The sequence below is a fragment of the Phaethon aethereus genome, assembly GCF_964289735.1.
Source record: "Phaethon aethereus genome assembly, chromosome: 8".
Classification (NCBI taxonomy): domain Eukaryota; kingdom Metazoa; phylum Chordata; class Aves; order Phaethontiformes; family Phaethontidae; genus Phaethon; species Phaethon aethereus.
Genome location: NC_138584.1, coordinates 31,457,846 through 31,479,156, shown reverse-complemented (window position 1 = coordinate 31,479,156; position 21,311 = coordinate 31,457,846). Strand labels below are relative to the sequence as shown.

General features: G+C 46.3%; 1 protein-coding gene across 1 annotated transcript; it reads left to right on the top strand.

Moving 5' to 3' along the window:
• Positions 1-11,393: 11,393 nt before the first annotated feature.
• On the top strand, positions 11,394-19,651 carry LOC309407538 (cytochrome P450 2J2-like; the record flags this gene model as incomplete). The annotated part of the gene is made up of 9 exons (XM_082003083.1): positions 11,394-11,600; positions 13,206-13,368; positions 13,999-14,139; positions 15,762-15,980; positions 16,769-16,905; positions 17,455-17,596; positions 17,758-17,945; positions 18,807-19,005; positions 19,473-19,651. The coding sequence occupies 9 exons, from the start codon at positions 11,394-11,396 to the stop codon at positions 19,649-19,651; spliced, it is 1,575 nt and encodes a 524-aa protein (XP_081859209.1).
• Between the last annotated feature and the right edge of the window lie 1,660 nt (positions 19,652-21,311).

Below are 21,311 nucleotides of genomic sequence, written 5' to 3'. Positions count from 1 at the left end.
AAATAATGAGGCTGAGGCTCCCGCAGATCTCCTTCCCTCTCTCGGCACCTCGAGGGCAGCCTCTCTGCGGCACATGCGGCCCCGCACGCCGCCGCTCACGTGGCGGCTGCACAAGCTGCTCCCCAACACGGTTGTGCCAATTTCCCTCTCTTTACACCCAAAACCAGTCTGATCCATTGAAGGGGTACCCTAGCATTTAGCTTCATGACTTCTGGCAGTATTTTTCCATGCATCACATCAACCTAGACACTGAATTATTTAATCTCTCCCTGCCTCCCCTGCTTCCCCATCATGTGGGGATCGGTCCAGCTCCCGTTGTTCATCTCTACCTGCTGCTCCAGAAAATCTTTGTGCCAAGCCATCCTGCCAGTTTGCCGCAGACTCTCTAACTCAGAGCACACTCTTGAAAATAATGCATCTTTTCACAATGGCTTTACACCCTGAAATAAATAGCGTGATTCAGGCATTGGTTTGACTGCCATGTGCAATGCAAAAATGGTCTGAGAGACCAAAAGGCTCTTTGTGTCCAGCGTAATTTTCCTATTTTCTTGTATCCTCCCTCCTCTGCACACTTAGGGAGCAGTTCTGCAGTCTTTTTTCTCTCTTTTTTCTTTTTTTTTTTTGGCCAGAACACTTTGTGGTGATCACTTTTGTTTGCCACAGAAATACCCTGGAAACAGAGTGCCCATGGAGAGGGACATAGCACCATCCACTCCAAATTACACCGTCGTGTCCAGCATGACTGGCCAAACTGGAGTTAATGGGAGGTAGGAAAAAACCTCCCCTGTAGCTCTTTTTTTCTCCCGCTCCCTTCCGAAGCAATGTGTCTTGGCTGCATTTGGCTTAACTAGACCCTTGATCTGCTTTGTTTATGGTAATTTCTTTATTCCTGTGAGAGAGAGAGGGAAGCCAGCACCGAACTGATACTGTTCTGGGACTGCAGATGGGCAGATGGTTTGAAAAAATGATTGCAAGATTTCGCTTGCACTCTGGGCCTGTCTTTCACATTTGGGTGCAAAGACCAAGTTTTGTCTTCTGTCACGGGGAGCCTAATTTAGATTGCCTAAAACTTGAAATCAGTTTGAAGACAAATCCCCGAGGTCGACGACTCCACAGATTTGGAGGTTAAGGAATTGAGGTTAAGAACTGACAAACGAGGATGCCGAGGCAAGATTATGGAAATGAGGATCTGTAGCAAATTCTCTCTTGTTTCCCCCTTGTAACCTCCTAATGACATTAGCTCCCGTCTCCGACAGTCCCTCCTCGAAGGGAACTTACTTGAGCGCTAAAGACGCTTTTATGAGTCCCAGAAACGCGCACAGGAAAACATGCGGGCAAATCTGCTAAGACCCAGATATGGGACACAGTCCTTAAAAGCCCTGCACTGACTTAAAAGAAATGACCTGAAATAAGGAAGAGAGAAAACCACTGTTGGCAAGTGTGTCCCTGCCGCCGTACTCCCGTCCCGGTCCCTGTGCTGAAAGCAAACGTCCTTTTTTACCCCGGTACTGCTGAATGCACTGAGCTAAAAATTCAATCTTCACATCTCCCCAGTGAGCTGGAGCACTTCTACCGTCCCTTCTCACAGCTGCAAAACTGAGATTCAGAGGGATTCAAGCCAAGATCGTAAACCAGTACCTATTAACACTGCCTGTCCAGCTCAAACCAACCATCTCCCGAGTTCTCTGAGTAAGTGAGAATTTTGTGTAGCGTGTTTTTGTTTGTTGCCAGTGCAGGTCGCTGCTCGGAGCTCACTGAAGTCATGTACTTCAGAGAGAGTTTCTGGATACCTGGTCTGTGGCCAGAAATTTTTGCTGTATCTCACCCACCTTCACCTAGGAACGCTGTGCGAAGCCTGGGGTGGATTTAGTTCTGCAGGGCGATGGTTCTTTGACTAAGACAGAAGACCCATATTTTCCTGAAAGGTTGTGTCTCATCTCCTGCACTGCAACTTGGTTGCTCCAAGTGAGGTTTCCTCCTGAAGTCCGTGTAGCACCAGACCTTTCCTCCCTCTGTTTCTCTTGATCTTCCCCACTGTAACTACAGAGAGAGCTGACCAAGAACAGCTGGAAGGATAGGAGGCATTTAATGGAGGTGGCTTTAATTCCCCGTGAAGTTGGTGGACTGAGCCACGGGGCTCACTTTTTCTCCCCTTCTTGTCTGTAGGACTTCTCTACCAGTGTTGGTGAGATCAGGACCATTTCTCTCCCGTGGTTAGATGACAGAAAGCAAAGTGAGTGTGCTCCTTTCCCTTTAATAAATTAGCCAGTGATGGCTAATGAAAAGCTGAAAGATATTTTTTAACTGCAAAGTAAGATATAGCCTATATGGACAGCAAAGTATCCAGGCGGATGGAGGCATTAAGTATGGATAATCAATGTACATGGCTGTTTGAGAAGCACCTTATTCACCTGCCTAAAAAACCTGCAGATTGATCTCAGATGCATGAATTTATGGCCTTGTTATGAATTTTCTCATGCCTCAGCTCCCTAACATTGAAGCATTCATTCAAAGTAGCTATAGCTTTACAAATAGATTTTTTTTTTTCAGAAATAGAGTTTTTCCATCTGTTTGTTCCATTTTCCCATCTGTTCCTCCAGCCTCATAGTCTTGTTCAACCTGTTTACGAAGATTGCCTTTAAGTGAATATATATATGTATTTTTTCCATTCCAGGACAATTGTTTCTTTCACAGTGCTTTGATTTGTTCTTAAACTGTCTCTCTGAACTACTCTGGGCATTTTTTCTGCTGACCCATTTACCTTTCCAATACGTGCTTTAATCCATCAACATGACCGTATGTTTTAAGGCCACAAGGAGTTCTTGGCCACAGTTCTTCTGTGGCAGGGCTAGACTTGTGGCTAGATCCCGGTGAGAAACCCAGCATGCCCCATGGATGGCATTATGGCGTCCACCTGGGTACCACAAAGGTGGGTAACACCAGGGCATTTCCAGTAGTGCTGCTCTTGGTTATCAGATTTTATTATCAATTTAGGCATGCTGCTTTTTTGCTACACCCAGCTAGGACTCGCTGCTACCAGAAGCAGCAGGGTAGTAGACAACCCAGCTATTGCACTCTGCTACAAAACGTGCTCCCCACCACAATGTCATTTATTCACCTGCTCAGGGACATTTTCTGCACTCATCTAGTGTGACCCAGGTGTTGCTGAGTGGCTAGACATCTTTTAAAAAAGAGTTATCAAGCAATTCACAAACACAAGCAGTTTGTGGTAAGAAGCAGATAAATTTAAAATGAAGGATAAATTACCAATAAATAAACAGCCTGTTATCAGCAGAGGGCTCCACTGACAATGGTCTTGCAGCACCTCCCAAGGCTTCCCTTCACTGAAGGACCTCTAGTAGCTTCTGAGTAGTTACTAGATAGAGATTAAGGTACCCAAGGCAGTCCTCAGCTCATGTTTGACCAATCTGGAAAAAATACGCAGGAATCACCAGCCAGTATTTTATTACAGTCAGATCAGAAGCTGGATTGGATTCATCTCTGAAATAGTCTGAGAGACACAAGTAAGCACCCTTTGAGAAGCTGTCATTTCTGCTACAAAGAAAGCACAAATTTGTGTCTCTCCAGGCCACCCAAAAAGTGATCTTTGATTTGTCAAAGTAATCCTTTATGCAGAGGAATTGAGAGCTTGGAAGCTATCCAAAAATATGTTAATCTACACTTTTTAAATTTCTCTTTTTATGTAAGGGGGGGGGAACTAATAATAAGCTTGTAAATCATGTGGTTAAGTTTAAAGAAAAATGCTTTGGGAAAGTTTTCTAGCCTTCTGCAAGACATTTTGTTTTTATTCCTTCTGTCTCCACAAGACTTTTGCCTTCTACCATTTGCCAGCAGGAGAAAGATTGGAAAAAATTCTACTGGTCCTGTCATCGCAAGGGATGATTGTGGAGTGGTTTTATTGTTATCCTTCTCCTTCTGGTAGACCAAGATCAGACCATCCATTTAGCTAAAGACAAGGCATCTTTTTCATTCACGATATGTTAAGCTATTTGTAAACAATGAGTGCTTTTGTTATATTTAACATGAAAGTCAACACTTCGTTGCATGTTCGTGAGCCTTTGAAGACTGCTGTGTTCCAGCTTTCAGGTATAAAGGCTCACAGAAAGTCTTTGGGGCAAAGGAGACCCCAGTTCCTGGTTTCCGTGCAGGAGGACTTCCTCAGACGGTCTCATACCAAGCACTGGCGTTCCAGACTAAATGCAACACCCGCTTCTTTTAAAGGTTTATGCTTAGCAAGCGCATCTTGCTAAGACTTGTGCATGATGAGGCATGAGGAGCCTCTTGCAACAGCCCCTCCTCTTGGTCTTGTCTTTATTTAGGTTGTTCTTCTGGCCGGTTGGAGCTAAGCAGAAATGAGCTATAAATTTACTTCCAAGGACAACTGTTTGGGCCATAGGATTTTAGGCACAAGAGGCCAGTCTTGCACGTTTGATGGCAAGTTTCTCCCTTTGGGTAGTGATGCATTCCCCCATGCTCATGGTATGTGATATTCCCTTAGTTCACTTATTTTGTTACTTTTTACAGTTCAGTTTCCATACGCCGCTGCTCATGTGTGGTGCCAATGCTGTTGGTGATGAATTTCTTGCAGAGCTGACCTGAGCAATGTCTCTCTGAAGTAATCATTTTCTGTCTCCCCAGCGTTTAGCTGAGTATGTGGTCTCCAAGAACTTTCACCAAGCATCCATCAGTGATGAGTTCAAGCTAAGCAAGACACTACCCTGTTCCAGAGGCTGAGCAAATCATACGCCTATGTTGTGACTAATTATTTCTGTTGGCTGATTGTTTTTTAATGCGTCCGTTTTACAGGTAAACAGATTCATCTTAGGAAGGCAAAGGTAATAATGATGCTGGGTTTTATTCATTACCTTCCTTCAGAGACTGAAAAGCTGAATGCTGAAATACGTGTAATTTAGCTATACAGAGAAGTCACTTGATTTTCATACCCAGGCAGGATTGCTGGAAAAGATTGGGAAAGCCTGAATGGAAAAGATTGGAAAAGCCTGAAAAAAAAGTGGAGCCTCCCAACAGGACTCCATAAATGGATTACATTAGCCATGTGGTCTCCAGCTCCAACTCCTAGTGAACTTCCCCATTTAAAATGGAACAGATTCTAATTGGCAGACTCCCTGGAGAAGCCAATTTCCAGTGCAAGGAGCCCACCACATACATAGACCCCACATTCAGATAGCTCAAGAACATCAGCCATTTGTGATGTTCAACTCAACCTTATGATCCTAGGTGCAAATCTGAGCATGGGCATCCCGCAGACATCTCAGCAACTGCTCTGGCAACTGTGACGCCGTTTGTACAATGGTTGTATTGCAGAAGCAGTCAGAGCTGCCACAGAGCACACAACCCATGGATCAAGGAGATCCAAACAAACAGTGCTTGACCCAAAATGCTTATGACAGAAACACCAGAAGGGTGGATGGAAGCACAGAAGACAGAAAAGCACTGCTCACTGGTACAATTTAATTGCCATCAGGGGATTGCAGGAATGGGAACAGACCCTGAAAAGCTCTTTTAGGTTTACAAGTTAAGGAAAAGGAAGAAATTCACCAAGTTAAATTTCTTGCAGGGAGATGTCATATGTGTATGCTGCAAGGTAAAGCCATGGGCAGATAGCACTGTCTGGGTGACGTCTTCATCCACAGCACTCCTGTACATGTTTTGAACTTGTTTTTAAAGAAATCTGGGTCTTGAAAACAAAAAACTATGGCTAAAGATATTCAGGAGTGGCAGTGGCTGCCTTCAATTTAGCATGGCCAGCCCTGGGAACCTGAGCCGGTGTGAGTGCCACCAAGCGCTCAGCACTGTCCACATGTAATGGTCCTGCATAGGGTGAAAGTTTTGTTCTCCCGTTCCTGGAGTTTTCTGCTTTGGAAGGACCCTTCTCCTTCTTTCCACCACTGCAAAAAAGCCGCTTTCAGTGGAAATTTTACCACGGCTAGCTTTTCATGCCTGCCCTCCCTGAGCTGGGAGAGGGAGGAAGACATTTACCTGCCCTTCACTGCCGGGCAGGGTACACTATGAAGGAAAGGAGAACCAGGCCTCTGGTGGTGGCTTTTTCGGCTGGATTTTGGTTTGCCTGCTGGGCTGGGGTTGCAGCTGGCTGGCCTGATCTCCTTCCCTCCCACCGGCTCTCACTGGGAGCAGAACATGCCTTCTCCTGCTGATTTCTGCTTACCATATTGATTGCAGCAGGGTATAATGGAGACAAGTCAGGCAGAAAGCCAGCTACCCTTGGGAATGATTAAAGAGCAAGCAGAAAAGGATAGAAGTGACGAAAAACAGGCTGACGCTTAGGTTGTGTTGGAGTTGGAGCAAATTATGCCCCTTTCTCCACCTCACCCCAGCCCGGTGCCCGGGACAGTGCAGCAGCACCTCTTCTTCAGCTCTGCCCAAAAGAAGCATCGTATCGACCCCCATGTACGCGGGGAACAAAATCCCCGGAACGTGTACAATATCCCTATTGTGCATGGATTTGCAGACTGATTATTCAGAGCGTAGCCAAGGAAAGGTAAGGCTATGACCCATTGTTTTCGTGCGATCAATTGAACACTGTCATTTGCATTTAAAACGCTCCGAATTCGCACTGTCAATATGCCAAACAGCTGCTCGAGCTTTTCAGCATTCCATGGTGACAATCACACTATCGTACATCATTGGCACCAGGATTTGCAATACTCTCAGTGTCAAAATTTTGTGGATTTTTTTTTTTTAAGAAAAAAAAAATCCTCCCCCCCCAAATACCCAAACCTGTGAAAAATCCGCTTTTAAAATGATGGCGTTTGATGCTGCTAAGCAGGCCTTCACAGATGCCAACATATCAAAATTCATCTCTTTTCTTCCTCTCCCACAATTAAAAGGTAGTTAAGAAAGAGGCTGTTCCTGATAGATCCACCTTCTGTTTTCTCCTTTGTATGCGTATTATTCATTAGCAGTCTAATAAGAGTTTCAAAATGCTCTGTGCCTCTGCCAGCAGGGCATATGTATGTAGACATGTGCTTGTGACAGATAAGTACATAAACAGCATATTGGCACCAGAAAGACATCTGTGCCTAGAAAAACGCTTGTGATATGTACATAAATGACATTTTAGCTCTAGTCAAGTCCTTGTGGCTTTGAGAGGAATATGTGACTGTACCCTTCTCCGTGAATACTGAAAAGGCACACCTTAGAAAGGAGAGGCGTTTGGAGGTTTATGGAGAGCCGGAGAAGGAGCGGGGGTGCGGGAGGCTGCCCCGTGCGGCCGGCCGCGGTTGCAGCCCCGGCTCTGCCAGGTTGCGGCAGACGGCGGCAGAGTCTTGCCGGGGGGATCGTGGGCGGCTGCCGCCGGCAGCGCCGCGGGCACGGCCCCCGCGGGGGGAAGCACCCGGCACCCCCAATAGCTGGTTCGATACGTCCGTATGGGGTCTGCCGTGCGGGGCGGAGTGGGGCTGGCAAAGCTCCTGGCTGTGAAGGGAATCAAATCTTGGCCCAAAGACCGAGAAGTCAGGGGGTGATCCGGGGTCTGGAGGCACGGGGGGTGCTCACTGCGGCACTTTCTGCTACCTGCACTTAATTATCTGGCTGACAATTCTGAATGCAATCCCTTCAACACAACTGACTTCTACAGCACAAAAGGGACGTTTCAGTCTGTTACAGAAGGCGACCAAGTGTCCTGCCTTCTGGGATCCCTCCTGGATTGCACAACAAGACCCCTTGTAGCCTATTCACACCGCTTGGCTTAGGCTCATAATGCCTCAGTTTACCCATTCATGGTGACAGTTGCCTGCCTTATAGCTTTAATTAGAGCTGGACACGTGGTTGTGGCCAGGAGGCTATAGCTGAGACATCTGTGTGAGTCCCAGGAAAACGTGGAGAATATTTGGATCGAGTCTTACGAAAGAGAGAGAGAAGAAGCAAAATTGGAGGCACTTTAGTATTCACCACACAGCGGTAAATATGGACTTGGCTCCCTGATTTCAGGGCTTGGAGTCAGAATCCCAGAGATATTTGAGCCCTGAGCACCCACGGGAGCACTTATGCCCCAGTGAAATCACCCCAAGTGGGGAACTTAAGCATAAGGGCTGGGCTGAAGCATCTTTCCTGTGCTTGCTCTGGGAGGTACAGGTACCCCAGCACTCTTGCCTTCTGCAATTACAAATCTCTATAGATTTCAGTCAATCCAGTAAAGCAAATCCTAAAAGGAAATGAGTGTCCAGAGATGCCATTGCCTCCAGGTCCTTTAGGACTCACCTGGGCTGGATCGTGAAATGGCAGCTACGCCTGCGTGAAGGCCCTCTGGGGTACGGCCTTAACACACAACACGCTGCTGTTCACCAGCTTGCCCATGGTGAAAATGGCATTGCTTACTTGGGTCTGATGTAAGAAGGAAGGAAGCAGCAAAATATTCCTTGATGTAAATCAGGATGGGTCCTTGGACCCTTCGCTGGAGCCTGTTGGTTGACGTGACCTGAGCACGTGGCTCCCTGGGCAGGTGGGGGTCTCACACCTCCGACATGGTGGATGGAACTAGAGTGATGGATGAGCTCTTACTTGCCTGAAAAAAAGTGTTCAGGAGGAAAATTTTCTCCAGTCATCCTCATTTTGCATGTGATTTTTCCTACATATGTTTCTAATCATTAAGAAATTCTGTAGCTTAAATAATGCTCTGAAAGTACGGTAACTGTTGGACTACATTCTGTTGTAACCTTATTGAATTTCACTTCTCTGGAAAAAATAATGGGATACTATATCTTGAAAAACAAATGGTAATTGCATTTTTAACAGAATGTTTCTCTTTGTGTTTAAAAACCTTCTGCACACAGTTAGACATCTAGCCAGGGAAGAAGGTACAAAGCATATGGGCCAATTTCTGTCTGTTGGCTGTTCAAGATGCCTTAATATTCAAGCAGTGATGTGTGTGTGTCCATGCAATATGGCACAATTTATCTACCCAGTATCCATGAGCACAGGTGAGGTGATGAAAAAGCTGTGTACTGTGGTCAGAAGAGGTATTCGAGGAGGAACTGGGGAAGGTGGGTTTACATCCCGCGCCCTACTATAGATATGTGGGCGTAAATGCTTCTCTCGTGTTAGTTCAGATTTTGGCTATTTGGACCACAGAAAACCGATGTTCCAGAGGCACAGGTTCATCTTACAGGTGACCAGGATCTTACAGCTAAGAGTCTTGTTGAGACTGCAAAAATAGGAATTTGTCCAACACCCATGTACTGCCCATGTGCTGCAGCAATATGACTTCCTCGGCGTGTTGGGGATCTGCACATCACGACGTGCTGGGAACCGATTTGATTAAAGCCTGGGACCCAAAATAGCATTGTTGCAGTGCAGTTTGGTAACGTGCTGGTGTTATTGTCTACCGAGGTTAGGAGAGCCCTGGTAATACTGGAATGCTCTTCCCTAATTTTTAGTAAATCTGGTATGTTAAGGACTTTGTGAAGAGGTGCATTTGGACATGTGAAGCTTCAAGGCAAAGTAATAAGCTTGAGGTTTCTGACTGACAAGACACATGTGAGTACATGCAAAATGTGCTCCTCCTGCTAAAAATAACATTTCTCCTGTCAACCACGATGCATCCACCCCCACAACACCACCCAGAAGAACACATTAACACCTTGGCTTTGCACGTAGCCCGATTCACAGCAGCCACAAGTGGTAGAGGGATCTGCACTCTATGTGCATGCTGACAAATCATATGGCATAGTGAAGAACAGAGGAGTGAAACTGGGCTAGCAGAAGTTGACGCCTTATCATCACAGTCCCTTTGAGCATGCTGTAGGCTGACACCTCCACCAACCGAGTCATCTCCCCGATGCCAGGATGGAGAGCATGAGCCCGCTATCCTGATTTAGCCTCTGGTAAGCAAGGCTTGGCTTGCCACACTGGGAAGGGTGGAATAGGTGCATTGATGCAAATAGGTACAGGAGCATCACGGGAGCACCAGCATGGGAACAAGCAAAGCATGTCCAACCACTGCTGCTTACAGCTGTGCTACGGTGACATGTAAACTATAGACCAGTGATGAGAGGTGTTTCTCCCATTACTCCTCCCCATTTGGTGCCTAACACCATCCAGAACCCTGTTAATAATAGTTCAAACCAAGAGGTGTTGGGTTGCAGGTAAGTATTACCCTTAAAAAGAACTCCTGCAATAACTGAGGTGCAGGTCTGCCACGCAGCCTGTGTGTGCTTCTGCTGGCAGTGCAGTCACCAAGGTGATGAAAGACATGGAGAGCAAAGCTTTTAAAAGTGGCGAAGACTAAAGAATACATTTTTTTTTTCCTGAATTATTATTTCCTGTGAAAATTTGGGTTTTTTCCTGAAAAATTAAAGCTTTCTGAAAAATGTTGAAGACGATAAAAATTTACCATTCTGATGAACTTCTCACCATAGCTTCTAGGCAAATAATTTGAAAAATCATTATTGGCAGTTTTGCTTTGCTATAAATTTAGATTGTTTGCAAAGTAAATCTCTCAAAAAAAAAAAAAAAAGACCTGGAAACAAGTTGCAGCTAAAACATTGGCAGGTGACGCAAGGTTGATTCATGGTCACAGGGGTCACCGTCGGTCCACTGCAGCCTTCCTCTGGGACAGTGTGAAGCTTTATTCAAAGGAGATTTTCAGAAAAACCAGGAGATTTAAATGCATAAATTCCAGTCGCTCCTTTAGCTGGCAAGCACGTCAGCCTATGCTCTCACTCTCGAAATTAAGCTCCTTTAACTCTCGTTTAAGTGGCTGGGCTCTCGCAGTGCTTCCCTTGTCTGAACTTCACCTGATGACTCTGGCAAAGCCGGGCGGGCTTTGGTGGGCACTGAAGGCATCAAGCCCTTTGCAGGCAGCGCTTAGCACTTGACAGGGTCAGCCCCTTAGTGACTTGTGCGGTGTCCATCACCTCAGATGCCTTACCGTTTTTCAAATTATGCAACGCCCACCATATGTAATTAGTCAAGTAAGCTGCTTTCACCTAACCTCAAATGTTTGTAATGCTTATAATCCCAGCTAGGTGTCTGTATAAAGGAGCTCCTTGCTAAGGGCAGAAGGGAGGAATATTCTTCCGTAAGAAAGTTAGGGCATTGACAGAGATGCAAAGCTAAAGGATTGCAGGATTACTTTTGTTTGGCCAAGTGTTTGAGGTTTTGGGGTTGTTTTTGGAGATCCCGGTGTTTCAACTTAGTTATTCAGCAGGTAGTCTGGCAGTAGCTGTACATGAGAAAGCAGCTCGCCCATGGCAAGTCCTGTCCCCATTAAGCTATCAGCATCTTAGCTTGCTTTGTTTTCTTTCCAGTCTTTTCTTACTCCTGTTTTAGCAAATGTAACACCAGCATCAAGTCCCTTTCTGGGATGAAAATCCATGAGTTCATCAGCCAAGATGAAGCTTCAGTTTTGGCCTGATTTGGTTTCTGTCTTGGAAAAGCTGAACGGTCGGATGCTCCTGGTGGTTCTGGTCATGTTTCTTTTGATTATTGACCTTGTGAAAAAGAGACGTCCCAGGAATTTCCCTCCAGGGCCACAGCTCTTTCCTCTCGTGGGAACTTTTGTGGACTTTAAGCAGCCCCTCCATCTTGCACTGCAGAAGGTAAGAGCTCCATGGACATTTCTCCTACTAACAATATTTTACCTTTTCAGTGACTTTTGCCACCAAACCTGCAAAACAAGGGCAGCCTCTAAAGAACTAGCTATATAATAACCATGTATGAGAGACAGCCCTTCTTGGGTTTATGTCACCTCCTCTTCCATGGGAGTAAGAAAGTCCAATGGGAAAGAGACCTGTAATGGAGGAAGACCTACATGTTCCTCCTCTTTCTTCCCATCTGACCATGTCCATTTTCTGGTGGAGCCCAGGAAAGCTTCAGAGGGGCTGGGCCAGGCTGGGGAAGGGACAGCAAGTGCTGTGTGAGAAATTAACTGTTCAGACTGTGAACATCACCTCTGGAAATTGTACTGTCATTGTCTTTGCTCAGAGGCCAATGATTTGCCTCATTACATCTGAAAGAAACATTTAAGACCCCGAGTTAACCACCCCTGTGGCTTCTTCTGTGTTACAGAAAGAGGCAATGATTACCCTGGAAAAGTTTCCAGAGCTTTGACTCCCACCAAAGCCAACATGAGAGAGATATTTTATACATGTTGAATATGCTTCTCTGAAAAAGTGAAAGCAAAAGTTCTGACTTGCTGGTCGCAAATATCCTTTCTGGTGACTATTTATCTCCAGCTTTTACCTAGCAGGCTGATGCCAGAGTATCTACCCTGGGTCTAGGGTCACTAGCCAGGTGTCTCCTAGGGCATCCCTTGGGAAAGGCTGAGGCTGCATGCTCACAATATTTTGTCAATACACACAATTATTATTAATAGAATTAATCACATTCATTTACATGCACACAAAGACTAAGACACCCATTCAGCCCCAGACTGGTTTCACGAGTCACCATGGCTGTTCAAGGTGACCATGTTTGTCTTTTCATGTAGACTCATGCTAAGAAAAGGATGGCCTGAGCTTTTTGGCTGAATGGGGCCCAAGAGATTATAGGGTCACCCGTTGCTCTTACACATCAGTGAGTTGAACGCTGCACGGGAGACACTAATGCCAGCAAAGTCCATGCAAGGAAAATGTCTATAATTTAGCCATAAATGCATTCAGGCTTAAGATTACAAATAAGTTTCTAGCCGTCAGCCGTTGGAGCCACTTTCTAAATGAGATAGCTGGAGCAAGAAACTACACTTCTTTAGACACAAAGTTGATGAAAGGGATTATTTGTTGTGCTTTGCCCTCAACAGCAAGAGCCTGGGCATGGCGACCCAGGTGGTGCCTTCACCTCTGGTACCCTTCCTGTGAAGAAGAAGGATGGAGCAGATGCCCATCAGTTACAAAGCAAGTAATGTCCTTGTTACAAATTAAATTGATGCAACTCCCTGGTGAAACCCAGGTCATACCTGCTAACAAATATAAGCAAAACATCTCTCCCATACTACAGATCTCTAGCATATTTTATGCCATCTCCAGCCTTCATGGAATAGTTTAGGTTGGATGGGACCTGCAGACTTGGGTGTGGGTTTTTCTTAAATACCCTTGCTCCAAGCAGGTCTAAATTCGAAGTTAGATGCCATTGCTCAAGGTCTTGTCCAGGTGACTTTTGAAAACCTCCACCTTCTTGGTCTCAGAGGGCAATGTACTCTCTTTCAGCTTACTGGTCGGTACGGGAACATCTTCAGCGTGCAGTTTGGAAGTCTGACTTTTGTGGTCGTCAACGGGTACCAGATGGTGAGAGAAGCTCTTGTCCACCAGGCTGAAATATTTACAGATCGGCCAAATATTCCACTCCTCCAAGAAATATTTAGAGGTTTTGGTAAGCACAGCTAGCAGGATTTTGGTACAAATTTTTCATCTATTTGCAATGATAACAATTAGAGTGAAAGCAACAGGTTGAATTCAACCCTTGCTAACTGCACCCGTAAAAGCTTGCGCAGAGGAAGACAAGAACTGAATTCAGTCTAATAATCTCACAGGTGTACTTTTTAATCTTTCTGGGATTTAGGGATGATGATGGGATCAAAGTCGGGTCTTGATGAAAGAGGAGAAATAAATGCAAGCTGCCCAGCGATCGATATACTTGAAGAGTTTTCCCTTTGGTTTTAATTTCTCCTTTACTTTTTCTCCCTGGTTGCATACAGCTCCAGAGACGGGATATGGTATTCCTGCCTGCAGCTCTGCCAACAGCGTGATAGTACTTATAGTATTTTGGCTTACACCTTTTTTTCCCACACAAAGTGACAAAGTAGCAGATTAAAGCAAATCCGTAAAGCTAGATCTTTAGCATAAGCCAATTACTCTTGAATTTTAATTCCCAGGCAAAGCTATAGTTTTTCAATGTCTACAGGGTTTGGGGTTTTTGTTCAAGATGAATGGCCATTTCTGAATCCTGTCACTCACACGTGACCCAGAGCAAGGTTTGTTCACTTCTGTTTTCCACCTACAGGGCTCATATCATCCAATGGACGTATATGGAGGCAACAGAGAAGGTTTGCTTCAGCAACACTGAAAAGCATTGCTGTAAGTTTTGAGGAAAAAGTGCAAGAGGAGAGCCGGTACCTTGTGGAGACGATCGAGGAGGAGAAAGGTGGGCGGTTAAGCTACAGCACCGTGCCCAAAGCTTCCAGCTAAATGAACAACGAGAAGTAAAAGTTTTACTCTGAGGCAGCTCCTAACATGCAAAACATTTCTTCAATAGCTCAATTCTCTATCTTACACTTCCAGACTGTGCCTTTTAGCACTTCTTTTAGACCTCATGACTACTTTTTTACTTCTCCCTTGTTAATATTAAGCAAATATATACTAGGTGTTTATTAAAGCTTGCATGTTTATCTGGCTAAGAAAGTCTCTCCTCTATTCTGCAAAGGAATAAATGCAGCTCTCCTGCTATCAGGCTCAGAGGCTTAGTTAACCTCTGCTTGTCCTTGGTTTTGCAAAGTATTTTAAAACTTGTTTAGTCAGGCTTTCCTTTTGTATCGTGCACAGATGAAGCGTGTGCCTTGCTCTTTTATGGTCCAGCTTTTAAGAACTGCCAGAGGCATATTAGTAAGAATAATTTGTATGTTGGTACATGGGCGATGTTGCACTTCAGCTTTAAATAGAAGCAGATGGGGTTTAGCTAATTCTATGGAGCTATATATAGTAAACAAGAAAGATCTAAATAGGAATTGTGCAATTATATACTGAACTTGCTCCATTTTAATTGCTGTTGCACTGAACAAGCCAAATACTTCATGTTGCCAATTGATTATAGTCCTTTATAGTCCTAATCAATAAACTAATTAAGCTGCTGGTTTGGGCCTTTCTTCCCATTAATAATGACAAATAGTGATCATGTCCATCACTCTAGTATCTGAGCACCAGCCCAGTTTAATTACTTTCTTGAAGGGATCAGCAGTCCTGTGCGCAGTGCCGTGCATCTCAAAGCGATGCTCCCCGGCGTGGCGACAGCAGCTCAGGGCTGGACTGGATTCGTTGCTGATGTTAGTCTTTCATATCACGGCAAGCGGGTCTCCAGGCTGCCTAAATGCGCCCTGTGAGATGACGGGCTCTGCTCGATGGCTCTCCCAAGGAACGCAGAGGTGGTGAACGTCACACCACGCTTTGCTCTTTTAGGAGCTATGGGCATCATGTCTATGGGCCGTATGAGCTATTGCCAGATTTTATAGGTGGCCACAGAGACTTGCAATCCCCACCTTCTCCCCCATCCCATTTGATTTCTTTGCGGTGGACAGTTAAACGCCAGTGCAACGCATTTTTTGCAATACGGTTAGTCCTGAGCTCCCTGCCCTGGGCTAAGCTTTGAGGCACCCTCTCCTGTTGTTTAAAACTGACACCAAAAACATTGTTGGAGCATGCAAATCCAACAGCCATACCGTGGCATGCTCCCAGTCATTCTCCCTGGAAAACTCTGCTTCAGCAGCTCTGTGCTAACGCCGGCGTGTGCCAGCAGCCTGGGCTGGAGACGGAAGGGGGTGTCCTCAGAGGAAGGATGTGGTGGCACGCAACATCCAACCTCCAATGGGTTGCTGGAGGTGATGGGGGTGGTGGGGACCCCAGGACACGGGGTGAAGCCTTAGCGTCACCATGGGGGAAAAGTAGGTGATGTCTCACCCCAACTTCACGACTGTTGATCTCGTAGAGAAGGTGGTTTTGACTGAGGCTTTAAAGAAAAAAAAAGAAAGCTGTCTTTCATTTTGTTTCCTCCAGGACAACCATTTGACCCTCATTACAAAATTAATAGCGCTGTTTCGAACATCATCTGTTCCATAACTTTTGGGAACCGCTTCGACTACCATGACAACCGTTTCCAGGAATTACTGCACTCCCTGGCTGAAACGCTGCTGCTCATTGGAAGTTTCTGGGGCCAGGTAAAGCCAGTCGGATGCTTTTCTAGCTTCAGCTGCATGCAAGAGCCTGGAAACTGGAGTTTCTAAGGCACTGATGTAATCGGCTTTTCCCTGTAGAAAGAGAGTCATGTTATAAGGGAAATGGCCACGAGTATTGCTTTACATTACGCTGGGTTTATACGCTAAAATCCATCAGGAAAGCAAGGAAGTAAGTAAAAATTATTGAGGCACATGGAGAAAAACCACTGCAGGATTGTAAAAGTGATCACATGCCTGACATAGCCGAAGAGCAATGGAAAAACTGTAAAAATACTTACACTTCTACAAAAAGAAGAGTCAATTAGTAGCACTCTCAGTGAAAATTCCCTTCTCTTCCCCCACCCCTTTCCCAGCCAGTTGCTCAGATAAATTTTGACTATGGCAAAGCTGTCTGAGAGTCCAGGTTTATAACCCCAGTAGGTGGATTTGGGGATACAGCTTCTGAATGGCTGCACACCATGGGCCAGGTCTGATCTCTGTCCCCTCCACCGACCCCGGCACTAAGGGGCTCCTCTGCATCCACACCGACTTCTGACTCCAGTGGCCACCTCATACTAGGTGACAGCTTTGGCCACCCAGTATTGGAGAACCTCATCAGCAGAAAACATCTGGCCAATTCTTCTCTTGTTTGTACTTGTTTACAACTGTGTAACTAAATTGACCTTTGTAGTAAAAGTTTTTTTCCTGGTAGGAAGCAGAGCTAGTAAATTGTACTTTCATCTGAACTGTGATACATGCTTTATTTTAACTCAAGAAATGCTCTTTTGCTCTGCTTGATTTCTCACCAGCTGTATAATGCTTTTCCTTTCATCATGAGATGGCTACCAGGACCCTTTCGGAAGATCTTCAGGCACTGGGAGAAACTTCAATGTTTTGTGAAGGGAGTGATCGCAAAGCACAAGGAGAATTTGGACCAGTCCGAGGCAGGAGATTATATTGACTGTTACCTGAAGGAAATAGAAAAAGTAAGAGACAAATATCTAAAGCCACCTAAAGCTTAACCCAAGAAATGAGCAGACAAGACTCAGAGCTGTTCTGTCACAGGAGCCCGTGCCACCCGCGTTGCCTTCTCCTCCCTACCTCTTCCATGTCAAACTTTTTAGTAACAGCAGGAGCCTGATCACTTTGAAAACACACAGTTGTGGGTTTTTTTTTTTATTTGAAAGTATTTACACTTTGTCTTCTTCTATTTTTCATTCTGTCATGCAACGTAGGAGGACTCTCAGGGAATGTGTTCACGTTTCTATGAGAGCTTGCAGGCCTGTGTTTGCTATTGTGAAAATTCACATTTAAAAATGCTACCTGCTTTCAAAAGCAGCTCTACAGCAAACAGGGTGTCTTTCAAAGCAGTCTGCAGGGCTTGAAATTAAATGAAACTAAGAAATTTCCAAGTCCAGGGGAGATGAATAATAATACAGCGGCAGGACTCGACTTAGGTATGGATGGTTTTGGATTGGGTTCCTGAAAGCATCTCCTCCCTAATAAGAGTTTTCATTGCCATGCTTTTCCCCAAGTTTAAGGGTGATGCCAGCTCATATTTCCATGAGGAAAACCTGCTGTGCTCCACCCTGGACCTCTTCTTAACTGGGACTGAGACAACAGCGACCGCCATCCGCTGGGCTCTGCTCTACATGGCCGCGTACCCCCACATTCAAGGTAGGGCACTGATGGGTCTTTCGTTTAGCCCAAAACCAGATAAGTGAAACTCAGAAAATTGAGCTATTTCCATCTTTACCACGTGTTGGACATGCCTATGCCCCAGGTTTCTTACTGGGAACCTTCTGAGCACAGATTTATTGCGTTTTTGCTTCCCGTAGAGAAAGTGCAGCTCGAAATCGACACAGTGATCGGCCAGTCCCGCCAGCCCGCCATGGCTGACAAGGAGAACATGCCGTACACCAGCGCGGTGCTGAGCGAGGTCCTGCGGCTGGGCAACGTCGTGCCGCTGGGGGTGCCCAGGATGTCCACCAGCGACACCACCCTGGCTGGCTTCCACCTGCCCAAAGTACGTGGAGACCATCTGCCCTCCCATTGCCCCACCAGAGCGAGGTCTTCACGGCCCAAGTCCGAAATCTCATCTGGAGGGGAACCAACCAGCAGGAGCTTATGGAAATATCACAGTTATACAGAAAATACAAGCCCTCCTGACGGACGCTGTAGGGCTCTTATGGGCCTGACCTCCTTATGGAGGAGAATTGTGAGATCCTACAGTGTTGGTCATAATTTTCAGTTTTACAAGGTTTATCCTTTAAATTTTATACAAGACGCCCTCCAGGCATTAGGGGAATAGAGGGCCAAGATACATAGGAAAGCAGTTTGAGCTTATTAATTCCACAGAGTATTAAAAATCATCTATTAAAAGTAGCACTTGATAAAAGCCAGGAAATAGGTATTGATGCATGCACACTGTTCTGGCGTTATGAAAGCAAATATGAGATTTAGATATACCTAGTCTCGTCCATCTATATGATTGGTTGCATCAAGGAAAATTAAAAATAAAAAAATCTGGGCATTTTGCTCCACAGTGATTAAAATGTTTTTCTTTTTCTGATGGAGGGTGTGGAGATAAACCAGATCAGGTTTTAAACAAAAGCACAATAAAGTGGATCGATTGAAAATTATTTGGTTAAATTGCTTCAAATTCCTACGGGAACACGTTATCAATTTAAAGATGGTTTATATTAACATCACCAGTGACAGCAGCACAAGGTACAGATCAACACTATGGTGATATATAGAGGAGCACAGAAGTGAACAATCCTGTAGGCTTTCACCCTCGTTTAATTACATAGCTTAGGAAAAAACATTCTGCCCTTAAAAAAATGTCGTTTACATTGTGTGTGGAACAGAGCTAATAATAAACTAGTCTGACAACACGTCGGCTCTTCTCCTTCGCATAACCGCCCGTTTTTTCCACCTCTTGCAGGGCACCACCCTGATGACCAGCCTGACTTCGATAATGTTCGACAAAAATGTGTGGGAGACTCCAGACACCTTTAATCCTGAACATTTCCTGGAAAACGGCCAGTACAGGAGGCGGGAGGCTTTCCTGCCCTTCTCTGCAGGTAGCATGATGGATGGGGAGATGGTTTTCCTTTTTGCGATGCTTTTTTTTTTTTTCCCCGCCCCCAAGACCCCCCCTCCAGGCTAGAGGGTACTGCTCCTTGTCCGGCTTTCAGCCCATCCCCACAGTGAAAATCCCAGCAGCAGTTAACACTGACTGCTCGGAGCAGGAGAGAAATCGAGTTGTTATCGCAGGATGAAAAAATAAGGCTTCTCCCTCTTGCGCAAGCTGCGTAAATAGGGTTTTTTCCCGAGTTTCCCCTCTTTGTCTATCCGAACAGCCGTCACAATTCGCTCAGCAGTAAACTCCTGGGGACGGTTCCTGCAAAATGTGTGGGTGAACATTGCCACCTAACCTTTCGCGGAAGAAAAGCTCCCGCAGCCTGTGCGAGGCAGCGCGCGAGAGGACTCCGGGCGCTGGCTGAAGCTCACTCGGGACTCGGTGGGTTTCTTTTTCCCCCTCTTCCAGGCAAGCGGGCTTGTCCCGGGGAGCAGCTCGCCAGGACCGAGCTCTTCATCTTCTTCGCAGCCCTCCTGCAGAAGTTCACCTTCCTGGCGCCAGCGGCCGCCGCGTTGACCTTCGCCTTCACGCTCAGCCTCACGCGCTGCCCCAAACCCTTCCAGATCCGCGCGCTGCCTCGTGACTGAGGCCGGCGTGGGGCTGCCCCGCGCCCCCCACCCCTGCCTCAGCCCTCCACGAGCTGCCAAGTGCCCCTTCTCCCATCCGCCCCGTAGATGTGGGGCTGAGATGACGGGCCACGGACGTCTAGCACCCACTGACATGCGGGCGGTGGTGGGAAGGGCAGGAGGATCCCATCCTGCACGCCTCAGTAAGGACAATCCTTGCGGCTTTTCCCTTCACCTCCTGCCTCTATCGGTTTGACAAAACACATGAATTTAAAAGCCTTATTAATTTCCACCGTTAGCAACTCCCGGGAAGGGGTCTGCCAGCTGCAAAATCATGGGCACAGGTGGGTCCACGGTGGCCCTTCTACAGGGGGTATGTCCACCACCCAGAGACCATTTAGCAACCCCTAAATCCTACGGCACCCTGAATGGCCATGGGCTATGTTTTCTGAGGCCTCCCTGGTCAGTGGGGGCAGCTGGCCTTGGACATACAAGCTCTTGGTTCATGCCTCAGCCCAGTTTGGACTTCCAGGTGGCCATGGCTGATGCCGAGGCTCAGGTGGCCTTGGGCTCTGTGTGGTGTACGTTCCCTGCACCACCACATTGCTGCTCTGCAATGGAAATATCTAAGCTGAGATCTCTGCAGCAGCAGCACGTGTTTTTTTTTTTTAATCTCATATGTATATGGAGATTTTAATTAGGAGGCCACCGGATGGTAGAAGCAACTTCCACCAAAGGCCAAGCCAAGGGGGACGGCACGAGGAGCCCTGCTTCCAGCAGGTGTCGAACGGCTATAAAAATACGGTATCGCAATGTATGAGCAGGAAAGGTTTATCCAAAAAGGTTTGTGCTAGTGAAATACACAACAGGAAAGAAAAACTGCAAAAAAATAGTTGCATCGGGGTTGCTCAGGAGCAGTTTAACCAAAGCCCAAAAGAACGGGAAGCAGCAGAGAGCATCAGAGGGGTCGTGACCACGGCGGCTCGCCGCTGGCTGTCAGGAAGGAAACGGCAGCACGGAGGCGTTGGGGTGGGAAGTCACGAGTTCGCCGCTTCCCCCCCGCTTCTGGCAAAGATCTGTGGCCATGCACGATGGGCATGTCCATAGCGTGGGGCCGAGGAGGTGGGTGGGGGGGCACGGCACCCTCTGTGATGGAGGCACAGCTTCTGCCCGTACCGGAGTCTCTTTGGAAAAGAGTTAATTAAATGTGCAACTTGTAGAGAATATTTCCATTTACGTGACCAAGCATTAATGCTTATAAATGCCATCTCCTGTGTGCTTTTGTTTGGAATAAGGCCACAGCAAAGGCAATCGTCTTTCTCTCTCCTCGCCTTTCATGAGTGACTTTTCTCTGTGCGTGCATTGTAGGACGCTGAATAGTTAACAGGAAGACAGGATTAAATCAAGGTTCATTTCCAGCGGCTTTAGCCCCCGACTCTGGCAATAACCGCGCTTGCTGCGTCACAAAGCAGTCGCTGTGCAGTGGCAGATTTATGCCACATGGGAGAGTCCTCTGCACATCCCATCCGTGCCACGCCGGGCACACAGGGATTTCGACAGCGAGCCGCCCTTCTAACTGATCCTTTTAATCCTATTGCATTCTTAATTAATGCTTCGCACTTACAGGCTCACGTGGTTGTTTTACGTTCTAAAAAAGAAAACGTGAGAGATCTGTGGGTTT